At 35.3% G+C, this 20,884-nt stretch overlaps 1 protein-coding gene across 2 annotated transcripts in view; it reads left to right on the top strand.

Annotated features, from left to right (window-relative positions):
• The window catches only part of XPR1 (xenotropic and polytropic retrovirus receptor 1), a 138,025-nt gene extending 119,679 nt beyond the window's left edge, over window positions 1-18,346 (top strand). For both annotated transcript variants that reach the window (XM_069459296.1, XM_069459295.1), the window contains 4 exons: window positions 4,135-4,301; window positions 8,547-8,686; window positions 14,811-15,032; window positions 17,735-18,346. In XM_069459296.1, coding sequence (XP_069315397.1) covers window positions 4,135-4,301; window positions 8,547-8,686; window positions 14,811-15,032; window positions 17,735-17,795 — 590 coding nt within the window. In that variant the 3' untranslated portion in view covers window positions 17,796-18,346. The remainder of the gene's footprint in view (window positions 1-4,134; window positions 4,302-8,546; window positions 8,687-14,810; window positions 15,033-17,734) is intronic.
• Window positions 18,347-20,884: the final 2,538 nt, after the last annotated feature.

Raw genomic sequence — 20,884 nt, 5'->3', positions numbered from 1 at the left:
GATCCATGATTTGCTAAGATGCTAAACTCAGTCATAATTCACCTCGGCTATATAGGTTTGGGCTTTGAAAACTATGTTCAGTTTATTTTGTTATTTAATTTCAAACTAGTAAAATAATGAGGTTTTAGGTAAAATGAAAACTATTCACTTTCTTTCTTCACATGATGTCACATTTTTCATTTTTAAGATCTCCTTCCTGAAACATGGTTCAAGATGATTTCTATATGTAATTTTTCTGGCTTCTCTCTTTAGCACTTTTCCTGACGTATTGTTTTCCTTTATCATTCCTACAAAGGCTATGGGTGCAAAATTCTAAGAAGTATATTTTTATTTGTTTTACATTCAGTGGATACTATTACTATATATATATGTCCAATATGAATTATGTTTTTAATGTGGCAGGTGTGTAACAGAGAGAAGCTTAGGGTAGAATAGCAATGACTTGATTTTCTGTGATTCTAAACATCACTAAAGTGGGCTACCAGGATTAGCCAAGAGAGAATAAGATGTAATTGCTTGCCTAAAGTGATAATATCTTTCCAGTACCTCTCCTGAATACCAATGAAGACAGATGATTTCAGGGAGAGGCATTCTTCATTTGGGAGATGGGAAAGATCAAATAAGGGTAGTAATTAAAATGAGACCAAAATGTAGCATTCATAGACCAGGTAAATGCTAATCATTATTTGAAGAAGTCCATGAGATAAAACATTACTTATGCTGAAATATTCCATAAGCATATTTGTTTATTTAAAAGTCAATAAATCCTCATGTATTTTTCATAGAAATTTAACAGAAATAATATGAACTTAGGAAAGAGTGATCCTGACCCATTGTACCACTGTAAGAATTATACTCTAAGGACAAGACTTAAAATCTAGGAGAAATACCAGAAAGTTAGCACATTGATGTTAGTTTCATTATTAATTCCCTTTTTATTTAACTATTTTTACTCCCCCATCTCCTTTTATATAATAATTTATGCTCAATTATTTCTTCAGTAATTAGTAAAGAGGGAAAGAAAATCAGCGGGCAGAATTAAGACTTGATATTACCTATTCTTACTTGAGAAATACTCATTTTGTTACCTCCTATTGAGTGTATCTATTACTACTATTTTCCCATGTCCTAGCTTTTACTAGCAAACAATATGATAGGTTATTGCTGGGAAAATTAAATGAGATAATATATGTAAAGTACCTGGCATATATTAAGCATTCAATTAGAAAAAGAGTTGCTAACATAATTAATAGTTGTTTGTTTTTCTCTCTTAGTTTTGATCTTGTTTTGTAAATATAAAAGTAAATTTTATTAAGTGGCTGTATTTGCTTTATTCTTTGCAGACCTTAGTAGGTGAATTTTATAATGGCATCTTTTTTAATGCAACCATGACGCTAATTATTGAATGATACCTACTCAGCTAGACCCTGTATCTTTATGTAGAATGAAATAAACACATGTCAAAACACATCCAACTATACCTACATAAGTAAATAATTTGTTATACATTTTAAATTGATAATTCATATGACACAATGTAGTATAAATATTCACCTCAATTTTCTTTTTCTTTCTCCCCCCCGCCTTTTTTTTTTTTAAGAGACAAGGTTTTACTTTGTCACCTAGGCTGGAGTGTAGTACACTCCTCAGCCTCCTAAGTGGCTAGAACTACAGGCACATGGCACCATGCCTGGCTAATTTTTTTATTTTTTATAGAGCTGGAGTCTCACTGTGTTGCCCAAGCTGGTCTCAAACTCCTGGCCTCAAGCAATCCTCCCACGTCAGCCTCCCAAAGTGCTGGGATTATAAGTGTGAGCTACCACACCCAGCCTCAGTTTTCCTTTGATGAAGAAAATTTTTTTTGGAAATAATTTAAACCTGAAAATGTGTTTGTGTCCAAGCTGGGCTGCTCATTAGAATCACTTGCAGGCCATTTTTAAAATACATCTTTCTTTTCCCTACCACTGACTTTCTAAGAGAAACAGCTAAATAGTGCTGTGCCGATATATGTTTAACAAACCAGCCCTTGGGTGGGAAGTGGGGATGGAGAGCATTGGTTTGTAGTGTTTGCTGATTTTCATGGTGTAAATATTTCCACCATAGTCAATTTCAAGCTACTAATATGGTAACATTGAATGTGGAGTTGTGAAAGGATGTGGCGTAGCACAGCGTTATATAGTATTTCTGCCATAAAGGTATGATAAATGTATATAACCTCAAGAGAACAGAAGATAGCAAAGTTTAGTAAAATAATTAAGAAGTGAATTTTGAGTATTTACCTTTGTTTTCCATATAACTAATTGTAAATTTCTGTAATTTAATAATGACTGTGTTTAACAACCAGCTGCCAAAATTTCTGAAAATTTAACAGTTGGCTCTCATGAGCTGATAAAAGCTGACTCTAAGACAACACTGGAGCTCTGAGGTATTTATTTTTTTAACCAACTAAGTAATTCTGATGCAAGTAACCTGCCAACCAGTTGTTTTTCTAAAACACAGATCTGATCCTAAGGCCCAAGAAGGCATTCTACAGTCAGACCTAAAATGTCTTTTCCATACTCATTTCAAATCAAATCAATTCTCTCACATCCTCACTTACACTAGATATAGATTACTTGTAACTTCTCACACATACCTTGCACTTTCCTATTCCCAAGCTTTCTTATTATCTTCAGCCTTGAATGATCTTACCTCATGTGCCTGACTTGTGCAGTACTATTTATTTGTCCTTCTAGAAATAACACAAATGCTACTTCCTCTTTTTTCCTACTTTTAAAAACATTCCCATTCTCCTTGATGTTCTCATCCACTTTGTGTATACTTCATTTTAAGTTTAAATTTATCATCAATAACAGATGTCTTTTTCCCTCACTAGATTATGAATTTCTACAGGGTGCCTTTGGGCTGGGCACAGTGGCTCACGCTTGTAATCCTGGCACCCTGGGAGGACGAGGCAGGAGGATCGCTTGAGCTCAGGAGTTCAAGACCAGTCTGAGCAAGAGTGAGACTCCATCTCCAAAAAAAAAAAAAAAGAAAGAAAAGAAAAAAGAAAATAAAGGGTGCCTTTGAATCATACTGTACTTAACATATTAATATACCCTTAAGGTGATTAATAGACATTTGTTTATTTAATAGGAAGGATTATGAATGATATATGATATATCCTTTCCTTTCTGTACCTTTGAGAAAATGACCAGAATTTAAACTTTTTTGAATTAGATGTTGTATGCCTTTTTGTCTGAATGATTCAGAACCTTGTTAACAGTTATATACCCATATCCTGCACCGAGAGAACACATATAACATCAAGATGACTCTGGAACTTACCAAAGAAGAATTTCATTAGAGAATATATGAAGCACTTAGGAGCAAAAAATACTAAATTGTGTTAACTACATTTGCAAATTATTATTCTAAGTTAGGGTGCTTTATAGTGTTTTCAGCATAAAGCACTTCATAGTGCTCCCAGCATAAATTCAAATTAAGCCTTTGTATCAATCAACACCCTCTAAAAGAAGCAAAAATATCATGCTTTGCTTTGTAACTTGAGAGAAATTTGCTTTTATATATGTCCTTAAGGGTAAATTCCTCATCAATCTGTTTTCTTGCATTATATCTAGACTTAAAATTATCTGATTGCTTTTGTGGTATTTATTGGCAAAACCTGAGTGTATGAAGGAAATGTCATTCTAAAATAAAAACAATCCAAGAATTTCTTGAAGCAGATGCAGCCAGCACGTTCCTCTTTAGTAGTGTTTCAGGATTTTTTTTTTTTTTCGTATTTTACCCTAAGCTGCCACCTAATGGCAAAAATTAAAATGACATCTTTTGTAACATTCAGAACCTTTTTTGCAATCATTTGGATTTTTATGTATTCAGCACAGAGCCTCCCAAACTCCAAATGCACATTTGTACAAATACTGTTATATGTTCAATAAATGATGATTACTTTGGATCTCAGGGAAATCATATTTATTATTTAACCTTTGTTAGACAGTGATCCTCCTAAGATTTGTTTAAAGTCTTTCTTTTGGAGCTCTATAAAGAATCTGGGTTTTAATTAGTTTTATTTAATGAAGAATTTTATTTAAATATAGTAATTTGCTCTTCTCCCTTTCCCTTTTCTGTCTTCAGAACGAGGTCACTCGGACACCATGGTGTTCTTTTACCTGTGGATCATCTTTTGTATCATCAGTTCCTGCTATACCCTCATCTGGGATCTGAAGATGGACTGGGGTCTATTTGATAAGAATGCTGGAGAAAACACTTTCCTTCGTGAAGAGATTGTATACCCTCAAAAAGTATGTACAAAGAGTGCTTTTGTTTGTTTAAAAAAGAACAAAACTTAGGTGTGCCACTAGAATCCTATTGCAATACAGACCCAATCTCTAATTGTATTAATCTGATATGATTAGAAAAATAATTACTGAATATACTAATTCATTCAGTCAGCAAAAATGTATCAAATGTTTACTGTATGCTAGGCACTATAGAAAATAAAAGCAAAGTAAAATTCTGGTTCTCAAGCCCATAAACTATATACAGATACATAAACAAATTGCAGTGCAATATGATGAAGACTAGAATAAAAGAATAACTTACGGCCGGGCACGGTGGCTCACGCCTGTAATCCTAGCACTCTGGGAGGCTGAGGTGGGCGGATCGTTTGACCTCAGGAGTTCGAGACCAGCCTGAGCAAGAGCAAGACCCCATCTCTACTAAAAATAGATAGAAATTATATGGACAGCTAAAAATATATATAGAAAAAATTAGCCGGGCATGGTGGCGCATGCCTGTAGTCCCAGCTACTCGGGAGGCTGAGACAGGAGGATCCCTTGAGCTCAGGAGTTTGAGGTTGCTGTGAGCTAGGCTGACGCCATGGCACTCACTCTAGCCTGGGCAACAGAGTGAGACTCTGTCTCAAAAAAAAAAGAATAACTTACTACAGTTTGATTTATTGATTTATTGATTTTATTTTATTTATTTATTTATTTATTTTGAGACAGAGTCTCACTCTGTTGCCTAGGCTAGAGTGCCGTGGCGTCAGCCTAGCTCACGGCAACCTGAAACTCCTGGGCTCAAGCAATCCTCATGCCTCAGCCTCCCGAGTAGCTGGGACTACTGGCATGCGCCACCATGCGCAGCTAATTTTTCCTATATATTTTTAGTTGTCCAGCTAATTTCTTTCAATTTTTTTAGTAGAGGCGGGGTCTCGCTCTTGCTCAGGCTGGTCTCGAACTCCTGAGCTCAAACCCATCCACCCGCCTCGGCCTCCCAGAGAGTTTGATTTATTTTTGAACATGGAATTTTGTCCATCTGAAACACCTTCTTTCTCCTTTGTCTACTTTGTAAATACCTGTTCCTCCTTTTTAAAAGTCAGTTTAAATGTTACTTTCTCTAAGAAGCCCTTTCTTTATTTTTCCTAGCGTATTTAGCTATTCATCCCAGTCCTCTTTTACTCTATATAAACTTCTGTTATAGCGGTTATCACATTGTGTTATATAATTATCTGTTCAGATGTTCATATCCCTCACTGCCCAGCATAGTTCCTGGTTTATTTAGACTTAATGTTTACGGAATGAGTGAATAAATACTCGACTAAATGAGCAGTGTTATGAAAGCACAGAGGAAAGGGGGTGCCTGACTGTTTGAGTGCATCAGGAAGGCTTCTCTTTTCATTTGTTTCAACCAGTATTTGTTAAAAATCAAATGCCAATTCAATCAGAAAATACAGAGAATTCTTTAGGAATTATCTTAGGATTTTATCTATGTATGAATAAAAAGATAAGAGAGGCTGAATTAAAAAGTCAGAAAACCAAAAGTATCTTTGCTCAAATGTTTTGTAAAGGATAAATACCATGATTAGACTTTGAGAGAAATTAAACAATGAACTGGGAATCCTGATACGTGAATTCTAATCCCAATTCTGTCACTAACTAGCTCTATAACTTTAGGCAACCAGACTACAGTGGATTCTCCGTGATAAGGTAAGGGTGTTAGACTAGGTAAAGGCGTTATCTCTTTTATATTTTCCCAGTTCTAAAATTCTATGATGGGCGAGAAGTATAGATTGGGTAATTAATATTTTATACTATATCAAAATGTTGCCAGTACCTCAGAATTTTTTTTTTGAAAAGTGTTCGGATGTGTAATATTCAGTTGGTGAGTAGGGAAGGCTATTTTCAAGTGTGAGGGTTGAGGATAAATGACAGGAGAGTGAATATAAAGAATGATATGTAGCTTAATTTCAGATAAGCAAATGAAGGGGAAAAGGGGACATTTGTTGACAGTGATCTTCTTTTACCTAAACTATAGCAATAATCCCAATGTGAAAATTTAGAATATATGACCAAGATGTTAGACATATTTTTATAAATCTCATTTGAAAAGAAAATGAATAATCAGAGAGCAGAAATGAGCTCAAGTAAAGATGGCCCTTTTGTGCTCACCAGATGTGTGTATTTTATTGCTGCTTATTATTGGTCTTGCCCTGCTGTGAGTTATAATACATTTGTTTCTTATTATGGTGATTGATTAGATGAACTGTTTGTGTCTTTATATAAATGTTAGTGCATTCTCCCTTTTAAATAGTTCTTACTTATTGGTTTCTATTAAAACTAGTGAATAAACTCTTTTAAAAAGTTTTTGTTGTTATATATTTTCATGACCCTAGAAAATAAAAGATACGCTTTCCTACCTTATAATTTGCAAATTTATAAGAAAAGTGTTCTGCTGGATCACCACATCCCTCCAATTTTAAAAAGGCAAATATTGGAATAAAATTCATCCAGCTTGAAAAGTGTGGGGTCCAGTGGAGCTTTATTAAAAATTAACACAAGTATATGAACCTTAAAATCAGTTCTTAAGGATAACAATGTGTAATATTGAGTACTGCACCTCAGGTCCAGGAACTATTTTTGTCATCTTCATATTCAAACAACTTTTCTGCTGGTGTCTCTTGATCTCAAGGTAGGTGTATTGCTCCCAAAAGATGTCAACATTTTCAGTGACATCAGTTCCCACATCAGTCATTGTGAATAACTTAAAACTGACTCTTAAAGACACATGAAATTGTAGTTCTTCACTTAGGCCACCTAATGAGTAAACTGAGTGTGTATTTATCTAAAAATTGCATTATCACTATATTGGGAGGATGGCAGAGGGAACAAGAAAGTATGTAAATGTGTTAAAAAACCTCATAATAGTCCTCATAAAATTTATCTTAATTAACAGTCAATGGATAATATCTAAAATTGAGTCATCAAGATATAGTGTACATATGTTGTAAAATACAGAGGATAAATAGTATAAGACATAGCTATAGATTTTAAAACCGTCTCTAGGAAATGGAAAGAGAAGGTAGCAAGGAGACTGCTGGGTTTTTTGATAACAGGCTTCTCACAATGAGTAGCATTACTTTGTTAAGAACTTTTTAAATAATATAAATATTATGGCTTAATACATAGCAGTTCTAGTTTCCAAGAGATTTCACAGTCTTTAAGTACATATATTTAAAGAGCCAGTTTCAGCCAGATGTGGGGTCTCACACCTGTAATCCTAGTAGCTCTGGAAGGCCAAGGCAGGATAATTACTTGAGGCCCAGAGTTCGAGACTAGCCTGAGCAAGAGCAAGATCTCATCTCTACAAAAAATAGAAAAATTCGCTAGACATGGTGGTGCATGCCTGTGGTCCCACTACTCGTAGTCCCAGCCACTCAGAATGCTGAGACATGAGCCCAGGAGTTTGAGGTTGCAGTGAGCTATGCTGATGCCACTAGTCCGGGTGACGGAGCGAGACCCTGTCTCAAAAAGAGAAATAAAAAAATGTTTAAAATAGTGATAATAAATAAAGAGCCAGTTTCTTAGAGATTAATGATGAGTAAATCCATAAATTACAGTTCTGGTCTATTGGCAGTTTGTGTACTTTAAACTTTTTGTGTAGCTAAAACTGGACTCCTAAATGGATACTAGTACCTGGAAATACTAGTTGAGCACTGTCTTCCCCATGTAAGAATAGAACATTTCTTAAATTCAACCATGTTTGTGAAATCCAAGCTTAATTTCATTTACTGACATCAAAAATCAAGGCAAAACTTTCTTCAGTGCAGGGTAGGGCAATTGGGAAATAAAAGTACAAATAACACAGTTAATAAATCTGCTGATCTTTTCTAATACTAGCTATAAGTCATTACCATATCATATACCTGTTTGAATGTAATCTCAATCAATCAAGGATCTTGTCTGGCTTATATTTATGAGGCCTAGAAGAGAGCCTTTTATATACAATATGGGAATGAAATATATTTGTTTAATGATTACTGAAATTCAGTAATACTTCATTTTGAATATTGTACCACTGAAGAAAAAACTAAGTTGGTGGAAAATCTTACTAAAATATAATATATTCTTCCCTGGAAAATAAAACATAACTCTTTCCTCTTGAACCTGTGCTTATTGGTAGGACATGTGTGAGTCTTGTGGCTGATAGATGTGCTTATTTATGATAAACGTGTTGGGGAACATACTCATTTGCTTATTATTCCTCAGGCCTACTACTACTGTGCCATAATAGAGGATGTGATACTGCGCTTTGCTTGGACTATCCAAATCTCAATTACCTCTACAAGTTTGATACCTCGTTCTGGGGACATCATTGCTACTGTCCTTGCCCCCCTCGAGGTTTTCCGGTAAGCAAACTACTGAAAGGTTTATCAAAGATTCTTTTTACCTAAAATACACCAATACTTACAAAATTAGAATTTATTGTAACTTATATTTGAAAAGCTTAAATTTTCCAACTTTTCTCAAACTTCTCGTCAGCCTCAGAGTTGGACACTCCTACTTAAAGGACTTAGAGGTTAATTCTTACAAAATTAAAATACCTATTGATGACATAAGCTTTTTTAGAATTGGGCTCCACTGAAAGGATGGGAAGTGGAAATTAGGAGACAAAAAGGCTTAGAACAGAAATTAAAATCTTTTGAGAATGATTTTTTACAATTTGGCAGTCTGAGTTATTCAGCCCTACCTTCTCACTGAAAACAATAAAAATGATGGATAAAATGTTTTTTAAATCTCCCTGTAAAGCATTAGCAATCTGACAGGATGGCTCCAAATCTAAGTGAAAGCAGAAACCTCAGGACAAACAGCACTAAAGCCACTTTTGCACTACAGAAATTTGTCAAACTTGGATTCAGTTGTGATTGCCAATTCAAATTTGTTTGTACCTAATAACATACCTTAAATATTTGTAAATCAAAAGTTGACATTACTATGAAGTAGTAGATGAATTTACAATTTTAGTGCAAGATTTTAACATATTGATATTTCCATAATAGATAGTTAAGCAACTTGACCTAATTAATATACATAGAGCACTGTATCTAACAACTACTAAATACACATTCTTTTAAATGCATATAGAATATTTACCAAAATTAACCCTATACTGGGCCATACAGGAAGTCTCAACAAATTTGAGAGGATTAAAATCACAGAAAGATAACTAAAAACACCCAAATGTTTAGAATTTAAGCAGCACATGTTTAATGACCCCAGGTCAAAGATGAAATTGTAATGCAAATTTTAAAATATTTTGAGCAGAATCAAATAGAAAATGTGACAGAAGAAAATGTAACAGAAAAGGTATAAAATGCAGCTAAACCCATGCTTAGAGGGAAATGTATGAGGTCTGTCTGGGAAGTATCCAGCCATTGTTAATGTAATATAATGAGACCGGTTATAAACAATTTTATGCCAATAGATTTAAAAATTTAGATAAATGGACAAATTCGTCAAAAAACAGTTTACCAAAACCAATAAAGAAGAAATAGAAAATCTTCTAGGCTTATATCTATTAAAGAAATTAAATTCATGTTAACATACTTCCACAAAGAAAACTCTAGGCCCAGGGAATTCTTCCAAATATTTGAGGAAGTAATATTACCTATTTTATACAAAACTCTTCCAGAGAAAACGAGTAAAAAAGGGAACACTTCCTAGTTTGTTTTATGCGGCCAAAATGACTTCGTGATATCTAAACTACAATGACATTCCAATAAAGACTTATCTGTCTCATCTACAGAGTAGTCAAAATCCTTAACAAAATATTAACTAATGAATCCAACAATATATAAAAAGGATAATACATCACAAGTTAGGTTCATTCTAAGAATATAAGATTTAACATTCAAAAATCAATCTGTATAAATTCGCCACATTAACAGAATAAAGGGGAGGAAAGAATAATATATATATAGAAAAGGCCATTGATAAAAGTCAACACCTGTTCATGAAAACAATATTTTCTACAAAAACATGATCATGACCATATTTAACAATAAAACACTGTAAGCTTTCCCTTGAGATCCAGAATGAGACAAGTATGTCTCCTGTCACCACTCTTATTTTAACATCATACTGCAAGTATAGCTAGTGCAATGAGGAAAAGAAAATATAAGAATTGGAAAGGAAAAACAAAACTATAATTATTCACTTATGACAACTGCATATACAGAAAATTCAATAGATTTATAATCAATAATTAAATGTCATAGTGTCCCTAAACATAAGGTCAGTATAAATATAAATCAGTTCTTTTAAAAAACAGTCACACAGCTGGGTGTGGTGGCTCATGTCTGTAATCCCAGCACTTTGGGAGGCCGAGGTGGGAGGATTGCTTGAGCCTAGGAGTTCAACATCAGCCTGAGCAAGAGTGAGACCCCATCTCTACTAAAAATAGAAAAATTAGCCGGGGGTTGTTGCACGCCCGTAGTCCCAGCTACTTGGGAGGCTGAGCCAAGGGTATCACTTGAGCCCTTTGAGGTTATAGTAAGCTACAGTGATGCCACTGCACTCTACCCAGAGGAACAGAGCAAGACTCTGTCAAAAAAAAAAAAAAAAGAAAAAAAGAAAAGAAACCAGTCACAACAACCAGAAAAGAAAAATTTTAAAGCTATGTCATTTTGAATAGCATCAGAATATACCAAATACATACCTAGGAATATATCTAATTGAAGATGTGTATGTATGCAAAAATTGACAAGCTAGTTCTATAATTTATATGGAAACACAAGAATGACCAAGACTGTCCTGAGAAGAACAAAGTTAAAAGACTTACAACTCAGATATCAAGATTAATTATGTAGACAAAGTAAGGCAGTATATGGCGTTGGTGAAAGAATAGACAAATAGTCCGCTGGAACCAGATAGGGAGTCCAGAAACAGATCCACACATACGTTGACACTGCCTGATTTATGGCAAAAGTGGCTACCTAACAGTGGAGAAATAAAGACCCTTCAATAAGTGATATTGAGTCAATTGGACATCCATGTGGAAAAAATAAATATTTTTCTAGTTGTGTAATATAGGAATTATATATTTGGTATAATAATTTTTTGCTGATTATGTGTTGACAATATATTTTTTCCCAGTCTGGATCTGCCCTTTGAACATCGTCCATGGGAACAAATTTTTTACCATGTTTTAAATCTTATTGCGAAAAAAATGTACTGATCTTTTTCTTTACGGTTTCTGCCATTCATATCTTATTTTGGAAATCCTTCTGTATCACAATTTTATAAAATTATCCTGTCATTCCTATAGATTCTTGTAAAACGGTTAAAATTTTGCTATTCCTATTTAAGCCATTAATCCACCTGGCCTTTTTTGATAGGCCACATTTCTATAAATGTATAAATCTATTTCTATGACCTCTTTTTTTTATTAATGCATAATAGATGAACATAGTTTTAGGGTACATGTGATAATTTGATATAATCATATAATTTGTACTAAGACCAAATCAGTATACGACCCAACCATCACTTTAAATATTTGCCTTTTCTTTATGCTAGAACCATTCAAATTCTTCTTTTCTAGCTATTCTGCTTTTTTGGTTTTGGAGTGGGTTTTTTTTGTGGTTTTTTTTTTGTTTGTTTGTTTGTTTGAGACTGGGTATATCACTTGGGTTAGAGTACAGTGGCATCATCATAGCTCACTGCAACCTCTAACTCCTGGGCTTAAGCGATCCTCCTGCCTTAGCCTCCCAAGTAGTTGGGACTACAGCCACACGCCACCATGCACAGCCAATTTTTCTGGGTTTTGTAGAGACGGGGTCTCACGCTTGCTCAGGGTGGTCTCAAACTCCTGGCCTCAAACAATACTCCCACCTTAGCCTCACAAAGTGCTAGGATTACAGGCATAAACCACCACACACCCATTCTTTTTTGTAGCTGTTCTGAAGTATACAATAGATTATTATAAACTATAGTCACCCTACTGATCTATCTAACACTAGTTCTTATTTCTTCTATCAAATCATATATTTGTACCTGTTAATCAACTTCTCTCTATCCCTCCCCATCATCTCCAGCCCTTCCTGGCCTCTGATAACTACTAGTCTACTCTATATCTTCATGAGATCCAATTTTTTAGCTCCCACATATAAGTGAGAACATACCACATTTGTCTTTCTGTGCTTGGCTTATTTCACTTAACATAATGATCTCCGGTTCCATCCATGTTGCTGCAAATGACAGGATATCATTCTTTTTTATGGCTGAGTAATAGTCCATTGTGTATATATACCACATTCTCTTTATCCTTTCATCCATTGACAGGCATTTAGGTTAATTCCATATTTTAGCTATTGTAAATAGCACTGCAGTAAACATGGAGGTGCAGATGTCTTTTCAATATATTGATTTCCTTTCTTTTGGTTATATACCCAGTAGTAGAATTGCTGGATCATATGGTAGTTATATTTTTAGTTTTTTGAGGAACCTCCATACAGTTTTCCACAGTGGCTGCACTAATTTACATTCCTACCAACAGCGTATGAGAGTTCCCCTTTCTCTGCATCCTCACCAGCATCCATTATTGCCTGTCTTTTTGATAGAAGCCATTTTAACCAGGGTGAGATGATATCACTGTGGTTTTGATTTGCATTTCTCTGATGATTAGTAATTTTGAACATTTTTTCATATACCTGCTGGCTATTTGCATGTCTTCTTTGGAGAAATACCTGTTCAGATCTTTTGCCCATTTTTAATCAGATTATTTGGGTTTTTTTCTTACTGTTTGAGCTCCTTATATATCATGGTTATTAATCATTTGTTAAAAGGGTAGTTTGCAAATTCCTCATTCTTTTTTAAATTCAACTCACATATTTGTTCCCAATACTCAAACCAAACCACTTTTGTTAGTAATCTCCAATAGTAACAATAATAATAACAGCAGGAAACACTATGTACCTGGCATTGTTCCAAACCCTTTACATTTATTAACTTAGTGAATCCTCACAACAATCTTATGGGGTTGGTACTGTTATCATTCCATTATACTGATGACACTAAAACATAGGTTAAGTAACTCATCCAAGGTCATTACAGCTAGTAAGTAGTAAAGCCATGATAGTCGCCCAAAGTCTATGCTTTTAGAGCATACTGCCTACATCCCATGGTCAGTTCTCTGTCCTTGTCTTCTCAGAAACTATATTCCCCCATCTTACTAGCTATTCCTTCTCCACTTTTTGACTGGTTCTTCTTCCGCTTCCAAAACTGTAAGTGTTAGAGTGTTCCAGGGTTTAACCCTCTGCCCTCTTCTCTCCTGCAGTTATATTCATATTATTCTTAAGCCTGTGATTTTAAATACTGTCCTTAAGCTATCTCCAGTCCTAAACTTTCCCTTGAATTGCAGACTTTTGTCCATCCATCTACTGAATTCTCCACTTGGGTATCTCATGGGTAGCTCTAGCCTAATAGGGAACAACCCTGTCTCTCCAATCTTAGTAAACGGTGTCACCATTCACTCAGACCAAAAACCCTAAGACCACTCGCATCCCGTGTCAGTACATCCTGACAGCTCCATCATCATAAATAAATCCCCTCTCTGCTTCTCATCACCTTTGTTATTACCAACCTGAAGTCACCAACATCTCTTTCTGGACTATTGCAACAGCCTTCTGATTAGTCTCCCTTCAGCTGTTCTTGTCTCCCTGTGATCTCCTCAGCAGATAGAATGGGGTGTTTTTTTTTTTTAAATAAATCACTTTATTTTCCTGCTTAGAACTCTCATTTTTTTCCATCAGATCTAAAATTTAAACTCCTTACTGTAGTTTATAAGGTTCTTTGTAGATGGGCCCTTTTCTCCTCTCCATCTTTATCTCCTGCTATTTTAACCTCACTTAGTCTGAGCTAGCCCCACTGACCTTGCTGTTATTTCAATACTCCAAAGGCCTTTCCAACTTGGGGCTTTATATACTTGCCATTTCCTCTGCCTGGGACACTTTTCTCTAGGATTATTATATGACTTGCTTCTTTGCAGCATTCAGGTTTTTGCTGGCTGCCATCTCTTCAGAGCAGCTTTCCCTGATCAGTCTTAATGACAGCATACTCTACCTCCTTATCCTGCTTTATCTTCCTCAGAGTGCTTATCATTAGCTGATTGACTATTTACTTGCTTGTCATCTGTCTCTGCCACTGGAAATGGCACCTCATAAGGGCAGAGGCTTTGTCTATCTCCCTCCATTCCTTTTCCTGCCTTATAGTAGGCATTCAATATTTGTCAAAGTAAAAGAATGAGCACCCTAAAACTGCAATCTGTGAGTCCCTTCCTTTTCTGTAGTCCACTCTTATTTCCCTTTCCCCCACCTCTACACCATCTTTCTCTGTTTTATTTTAATATTCTAGTCATTAATTCTTTGTTTTTGTTTCCATAAGTGGAAACTTGACATTCTGGGAGGTTTACAAGTAGTAGTAATATGTTAAAATTTTGTAAATAATGTGTTTGATCTGCTCCATTTTGCTAAGGCGATTTGTATGGAACTTCTTCCGCCTGGAGAATGAACATCTGAATAACTGTGGTGAATTCCGTGCTGTGCGAGACATTTCTGTGGCCCCCCTGAATGCAGATGATCAAACACTCCTAGAGCAGATGATGGACCAGGATGATGGGGTACGAAACCGCCAGAAGAATCGGTCATGGAAGTACAGCCAGAGCATATCCCTGCGCCGGCCTCGCCTTGCTTCTCAGTACGTATGGCTTCTAGTCTGTGACGCATATTTCCTTTGCGTTTTAGCATTGAATAACATTTAAGCTAAGACACTATCAAGTTGAACCAGTGAAATTGCCAGTATTCAACCATTTTTCACCTACAAAAACACAGTAATAAACAGCAGTTTCATATGATTCAACCTATAGAATGTCTTATGCCCATACGGAGTAAATGTCATTAATTTATTACCTACTATTAATAATTTAGCAGTAAAGATGCATTGGAGAAAAAAATTGTTAGAGAATGATTTATTTGACTCTTCTGTATATCTTGTATTCAAATAATTTTTAACTTAAAAGCTTTAGAAATCCTGCCATTTATGTATTTGGCCAAATTACTTAATTTCTGTATATTATCCCTCATCTGTAAATTGGGATTAATATCATTCCTGGTCATAGAGTGACCAAGTGGATTGAATTTGTTATTATGTGGAACTTAGTACACCAGTTTCCTCACAGAAAGAGCTCATTAAGTATAAGTTATTATTTTTATCTTATTAAATATCTACAATAATATCTTCAGTCAATGACTATGTATGTTGTTAAAAGTTATACTAAATGTGCAAATATGGTGACTTCATTTGAAATTTAGAGAGAGTAAATAGCACAGTAGATTGGAGTGAAGGAGGAGTCTTAGGTTGAATGTGAGCAGTTTTCTAAAGGATGAGGGAGTGTTTGAATAGGCTAGAGCCACAGTAACATCATGAAGGTGGAAATGAGGGGCAGTAAAAAAAACCATGTGACTAGAACTATAGTGAGAAAAATTTAACTGACTAGATGAAGTGTGATTGTAAAAGAAAAGTGCAAGCTTGATCTTATAGGCAGGAAAGAGTCACAGAGAATTTTTCCCTAGAGGAATGACATTGGGAAAGTAGTATCCTAGGAAGTTTTAATGGCACTGTGCGAAATATATTAGGAAAGGCAAAACTGAAAGCCAGAAGAAAAACCGGAAGGCCACTGTAGTATATTTAAGTATGGGGCAATGACAGCTCAGATTAGAATGCTCACAATTGGACCAAAAGGAATGTAAGAAGACGGTTTGAATGAAGTAACAAACAGGTGATAGTAACAGTAACTCACTGGATATAGGGGACTAGAGTAGATTTTGCCAATGCTTCAGATAGAGATTTGGAAGTTTCCTGAAGAGTCGAGAAGGTAGAGAAGAGAAAAGAAAAGCAGAGAGCAGGAAACTGAGTCTTGTTCCCTGGCTGAACCACTTTAGCCAGGGAACAAACATAGGCAAGAGAAAAAAAGAAAATAAACAAAAGAGGCAGAAATGGTCAGGGAGGTCAGTAGGAAGGGCATCAAAACAAAACATGGTTCTGTCATCCCAGGGAAGCAGAATTTGAAGAAGCTAGGGCAGGGGAGCTCTGAGTGGGGTCAGCAAGGTAAGCGTCACAAAGGGCTGGAAGAAAATGCTGATTTTGGTCAGTGTTCTCATTGAGCTCCTGATTTTGAAAGTCTAATCATACTTGTTAGATACCAGCAGAGGGCAATCTAAACATATGCTATTTCTGTGTCAGAAACCAGAGGCTCTTTGGCAAGAGATTATTATGTTCCATTTCAGGTGGAAAAACACTGGGAAACTAGACTGCAATGAGAGGAAGACATTTAGAATAGAGCAGTTTACGTGCAACAGAGGGAGCAGGGAATGTAAAACAAGATCCACGTTTGAGTACTGACTTTAGGGCTCATGCAACTTTCAGCATATCCTCAACCTTTTTGAATTTCAGTTTCTACCTCTGTCAAGTAGGAATAATAATTCCTATTTCACCAAATAATCACTTTCACCTCACGGGGCTCATGAATTGCAGAATATTTCATTACCTAATCTCATTTTTTTATCTAATATAGGAATCTCTTCTACAGCATCCTGAATAGATGATCATTTTATGCTAATTGACAATCAAAAATGATGATGAAGTTTATAACTCTATGAGACATCTAATTTCATTGTTGGATAGTTATAGTGGTAAATAATTTATGATGGGCTGAACTATGTTTCATTATAATTTCACTGTAACTTCAACCATTTGATCCTAATTGGGCTCTCTCACATAACTTGTGATGAGTCTCCTCCCTCTTCTGCATTATATTTGGTCAACTATTTGAATACAAACAACTGTTACGCCATTCCTTAGGTCTTCTGCTGCCTAACTCTCCTCATTTTTCATGCATACTTCAAATGGTATTATTTCTGTCATCCTCATCATAATTTCTTGTATTTGTTTACTACTTTATTGGTACTTTTTACACCCATTTTCTCATTTGACGTACACCCTGTCTCCATGAGGTGAAAGTGGTGTTAGGTGAAATAGATATTATTCCTGCTTTACAGAGATGGAAACAGGCACTCAGAGAAGGTAAAGAGATGCGTGATAAGATCAAAGTCAGTACTCAAACTCAGATCTTCTTCTAGGTTACCACCCTCTCCGTTGCACATGACCCACCATTGTTCTTGTTCCATTTCTCTGGTTGTAATCTAGTTTCTTAGTGTTTTTCCAATGATACCTGAAATTAAATAGAAACTCCAGGAATAATCTATCTGGTGCAGTAGGCAGTGCCTGTTTAGGATGTATATTTAATGGTGGTAAAATTGGAAATGTACCTAATACTGTGAATGTTTGTATTTTATTAATAGTAATGGACTAAGTTCTTCTTTTCCCCTTATCACCACTAGATCCAAGGCTCGTGACACTAAGGTATTGATAGAAGACACAGATGATGAAGCTAACACTTGAATTCTCTGAAGTCTAGATTAACATCATTGGTTTTCCTACTCTACGATTCTTTCCTCGACCAACGCAACCTCTAGTACCTTTCCAGCTGAAAACAGGAGAAAACACATAACACATTTTCCGAGCTCTTCCGGATCGGATCCTATGGACTCCAAACAAGCTCACTGTGTTTCTTTTCTTTTCTTCTGGTTTAATTTTAATTTTCTATTTTTAAAACAAATATTTACTTCATTTTGCCAATCAGAGGATGTTTTAAGGAACAAAAACATAGTATCTTATGGATTGTTTACAATCACAAGGACACAGATACGTATCAAGATGAAGAACAGGCATTGCAAGGACCCTGTGATGGGATGGTTCCGAGATGGCTCGGCGTCCACTAGGCCCGGTTTTGACTGGTTGAAACCGGACATTGGTTTTTAAATTTTTTGTCAGTTTATGTGGAGAATTTTTTCCTTTCCTTCATATCCAGCGCAAAGGCACTGGCCGCACTTGCAGGAAAAGTGCAACTTAGAGCAGTACCTTCATTCATGAAGCTACTTTTTAATTTGATGTAACTTTTCTTATTTTGGGGAGGGTTGCTGGGTGGGTGGGAAATACGATGTATTTGTTACATACAGTTTTCTCATTATTTATGAAACTTAACCATAAGAGAATGAGATGGCGCCCGTGCAATGCAGGTGGTATTGGTGAAAGAAGACAGGGGAAACTAATGTTGGATGACATTTGTGACGGTCAGTCCCACATACCTTTTTTGGGAGACAATTTGCACCAGTTTGACTTTTTCTTTCTTTCTTTTTAATTTTAAGCCAAAGTTTCATTACTGACTTTTTAAGTTGCTGCTGCATTAGAGTCCGGAGCACATCTCTCCTAACGAGGCGTCCCCACACTTCCATACCACCAGTTGAACTTCATAGAAGAGGTTCTCATACTTTTTAAATTTTTTATGGAGCAGATGTGGAATACATTTGCCATATTTCAGCTGTAACAACTGAAGTTATGCCTTATTATGCTTCAGCATGTAGGGTAATTGTAGTGTAACCTTTACTAACTCTGAATTAGAAGACGGCTATTTCAGAAACTCTACACCCTCATTAGATAGTTCTTCTGAGCTCAACCACTTTAGCCAGAATTTGATCAAATTAAAAGTCTGTTGTGGGGAAACTGTATTTTGGAGTGCATGGAACAAATTATCCTTCCTCTTTCACGTTACATTGATACAAAAGACCTTGGCAGCCATTTCTCCCAGCAGTTTTCAAGATGAACATTTAATTTCATGCCTTCCCATGATAGAAAACCTGCTTTTAAAATTTGGGGGGGTCTAAACTTGGTCATATATAAAAAGTATATTTCTTAGAAATTTCAGACTATTATGATCTATCCACAATGCCCATTTTCACTTGTTTGTCTTATTTCTTCCCTGTGTTCCTTAATCATCCAAATAAGCCCTAAAACCATAGGGATTTTACTTTCTTGAATATGGTTGATACTAAATTTAACATTTTGTTATCTAACAAAATTAATGTAAATTCCAGGAAAAAGATAAAGTGTGTTTCACTGCCCCCGACCCCCAACCCAGATGAAGATTTCAAAGTCAACATCAGCAGATTCATGAAAGTAAATTTACTTCTGTTGTTTTCAGCTTTATTATAGACAAAGAAATAAGTAAGTGGAAGGGCAGCTATTATCACTTGCTTAGTTTTAAAAAGCAAGACACTCCTTTTGTCATCAGCTCTTCTCCCGTGTGTTGCAAGTCTTTACTCATCCCTGTTATAATTCCAGTAGATTATAGTAAAGTTACTGTTACTACCAAAATTTTATCAGTTAACTGACAAATGATTTCTTTTTAAAGAAGTTTCTTCCATCTCTATTCTGACAAGCTTCCAAATTTGTTCCCTTTTTGAATCGAGTTTTTGGTTTTCTTTTTTTCCCTGAAAAAAATCATACAACTTTGTGGCTTCTATTGTTTTTTTTTGTGTTTTGCCAAGTGTGTCCCTTGGCCCATAACTAAAGAGGAAACGTTTAATTATTGTTCTTTTTTTTTTTTTAGTTTAAATAAATTGAATCATTTATAATAATCAGTGGTAACAATTTAGTGACCCTTGGTAGATTAAAGGTTGCATTATTTATACTTTGGATTTTTTTTTTCCCTAACTATTCTGGGTTTTATACTTTAAAACTATGGGGGAAATATCACTGGTCTGTCAAGAAATAACAGTCATCGTTACTGAGTTACATAAAGAAGTCCAGTGGACCAGTCATTTCTTGTGCAAATAAAATTGGTGGTACTAATGTGTATCCAGAGCCATTTGAATTGTCAGCTTCATTCTCTATTAGTGAATCTATGTGATGACACACATAAAATCTTACAGATGACTTCTGGCATTTGAACTCCCCAGTGTTTTTACTTCAGTGTATCCTATGGCCAGTTTGGTCTTTCTTCAACTCTTATGATTCTAGACCCTAATCAGTATTATTTTTTCATACATAGCACAATGATAGAATGTATTCCTTTTCTGATACATTTGTCTGATTGGCATAGGATATTCAAAAATGAGGCTTATGTAACTTTGATCTTGCCATGATAGATGCCTAAATATGTATTTAAACACACAGCTTTATGTTCTTCTTAAAGCTATAAAAACCAAAAAGGGCTTTTCCTCATCAAAAGAGTTTGAGAGACAAAGTATACATTTAAATTTTTCCTTCAGAAAAGGCAATATACATTTTTCTCTCCTAAATTTTATATGTCCCAGCAAGTTGTGAATGCCGTGTCCTACCTAAAATTCTACTGGAGGCTCCTATGCACTGAGGCTCTCAATAGAACTCTTAAAAATGAATATCACAGAGTCATTTTAAAGGAGCAGCAAACTAACCGAAGATAAAACTTCATCTAATTTTAGGTTTAGAAATTCTAGTTTTATTTTTATTTGAGAATCACTCCACTTTTAATGTTAGTTAAAATGCTCCTCAAAGGAATGGAAAAAAAACATAAATAAAAGAATAAAATTCATTTTTCATTCTATGATAATATAGAAAGCATTGATGTGTATAGAGAAGTTAGAAAACAAAAGTGGTTTATTTTCTGTGCA

Source organism: Eulemur rufifrons, chromosome 27 (genome assembly GCF_041146395.1).
Source record: "Eulemur rufifrons isolate Redbay chromosome 27, OSU_ERuf_1, whole genome shotgun sequence".
Lineage (NCBI taxonomy): Eukaryota > Metazoa > Chordata > Mammalia > Primates > Lemuridae > Eulemur > Eulemur rufifrons.
Note: the sequence above shows the minus strand (reverse complement) of the source record. Positions and strands in the feature narration are given on the sequence as shown.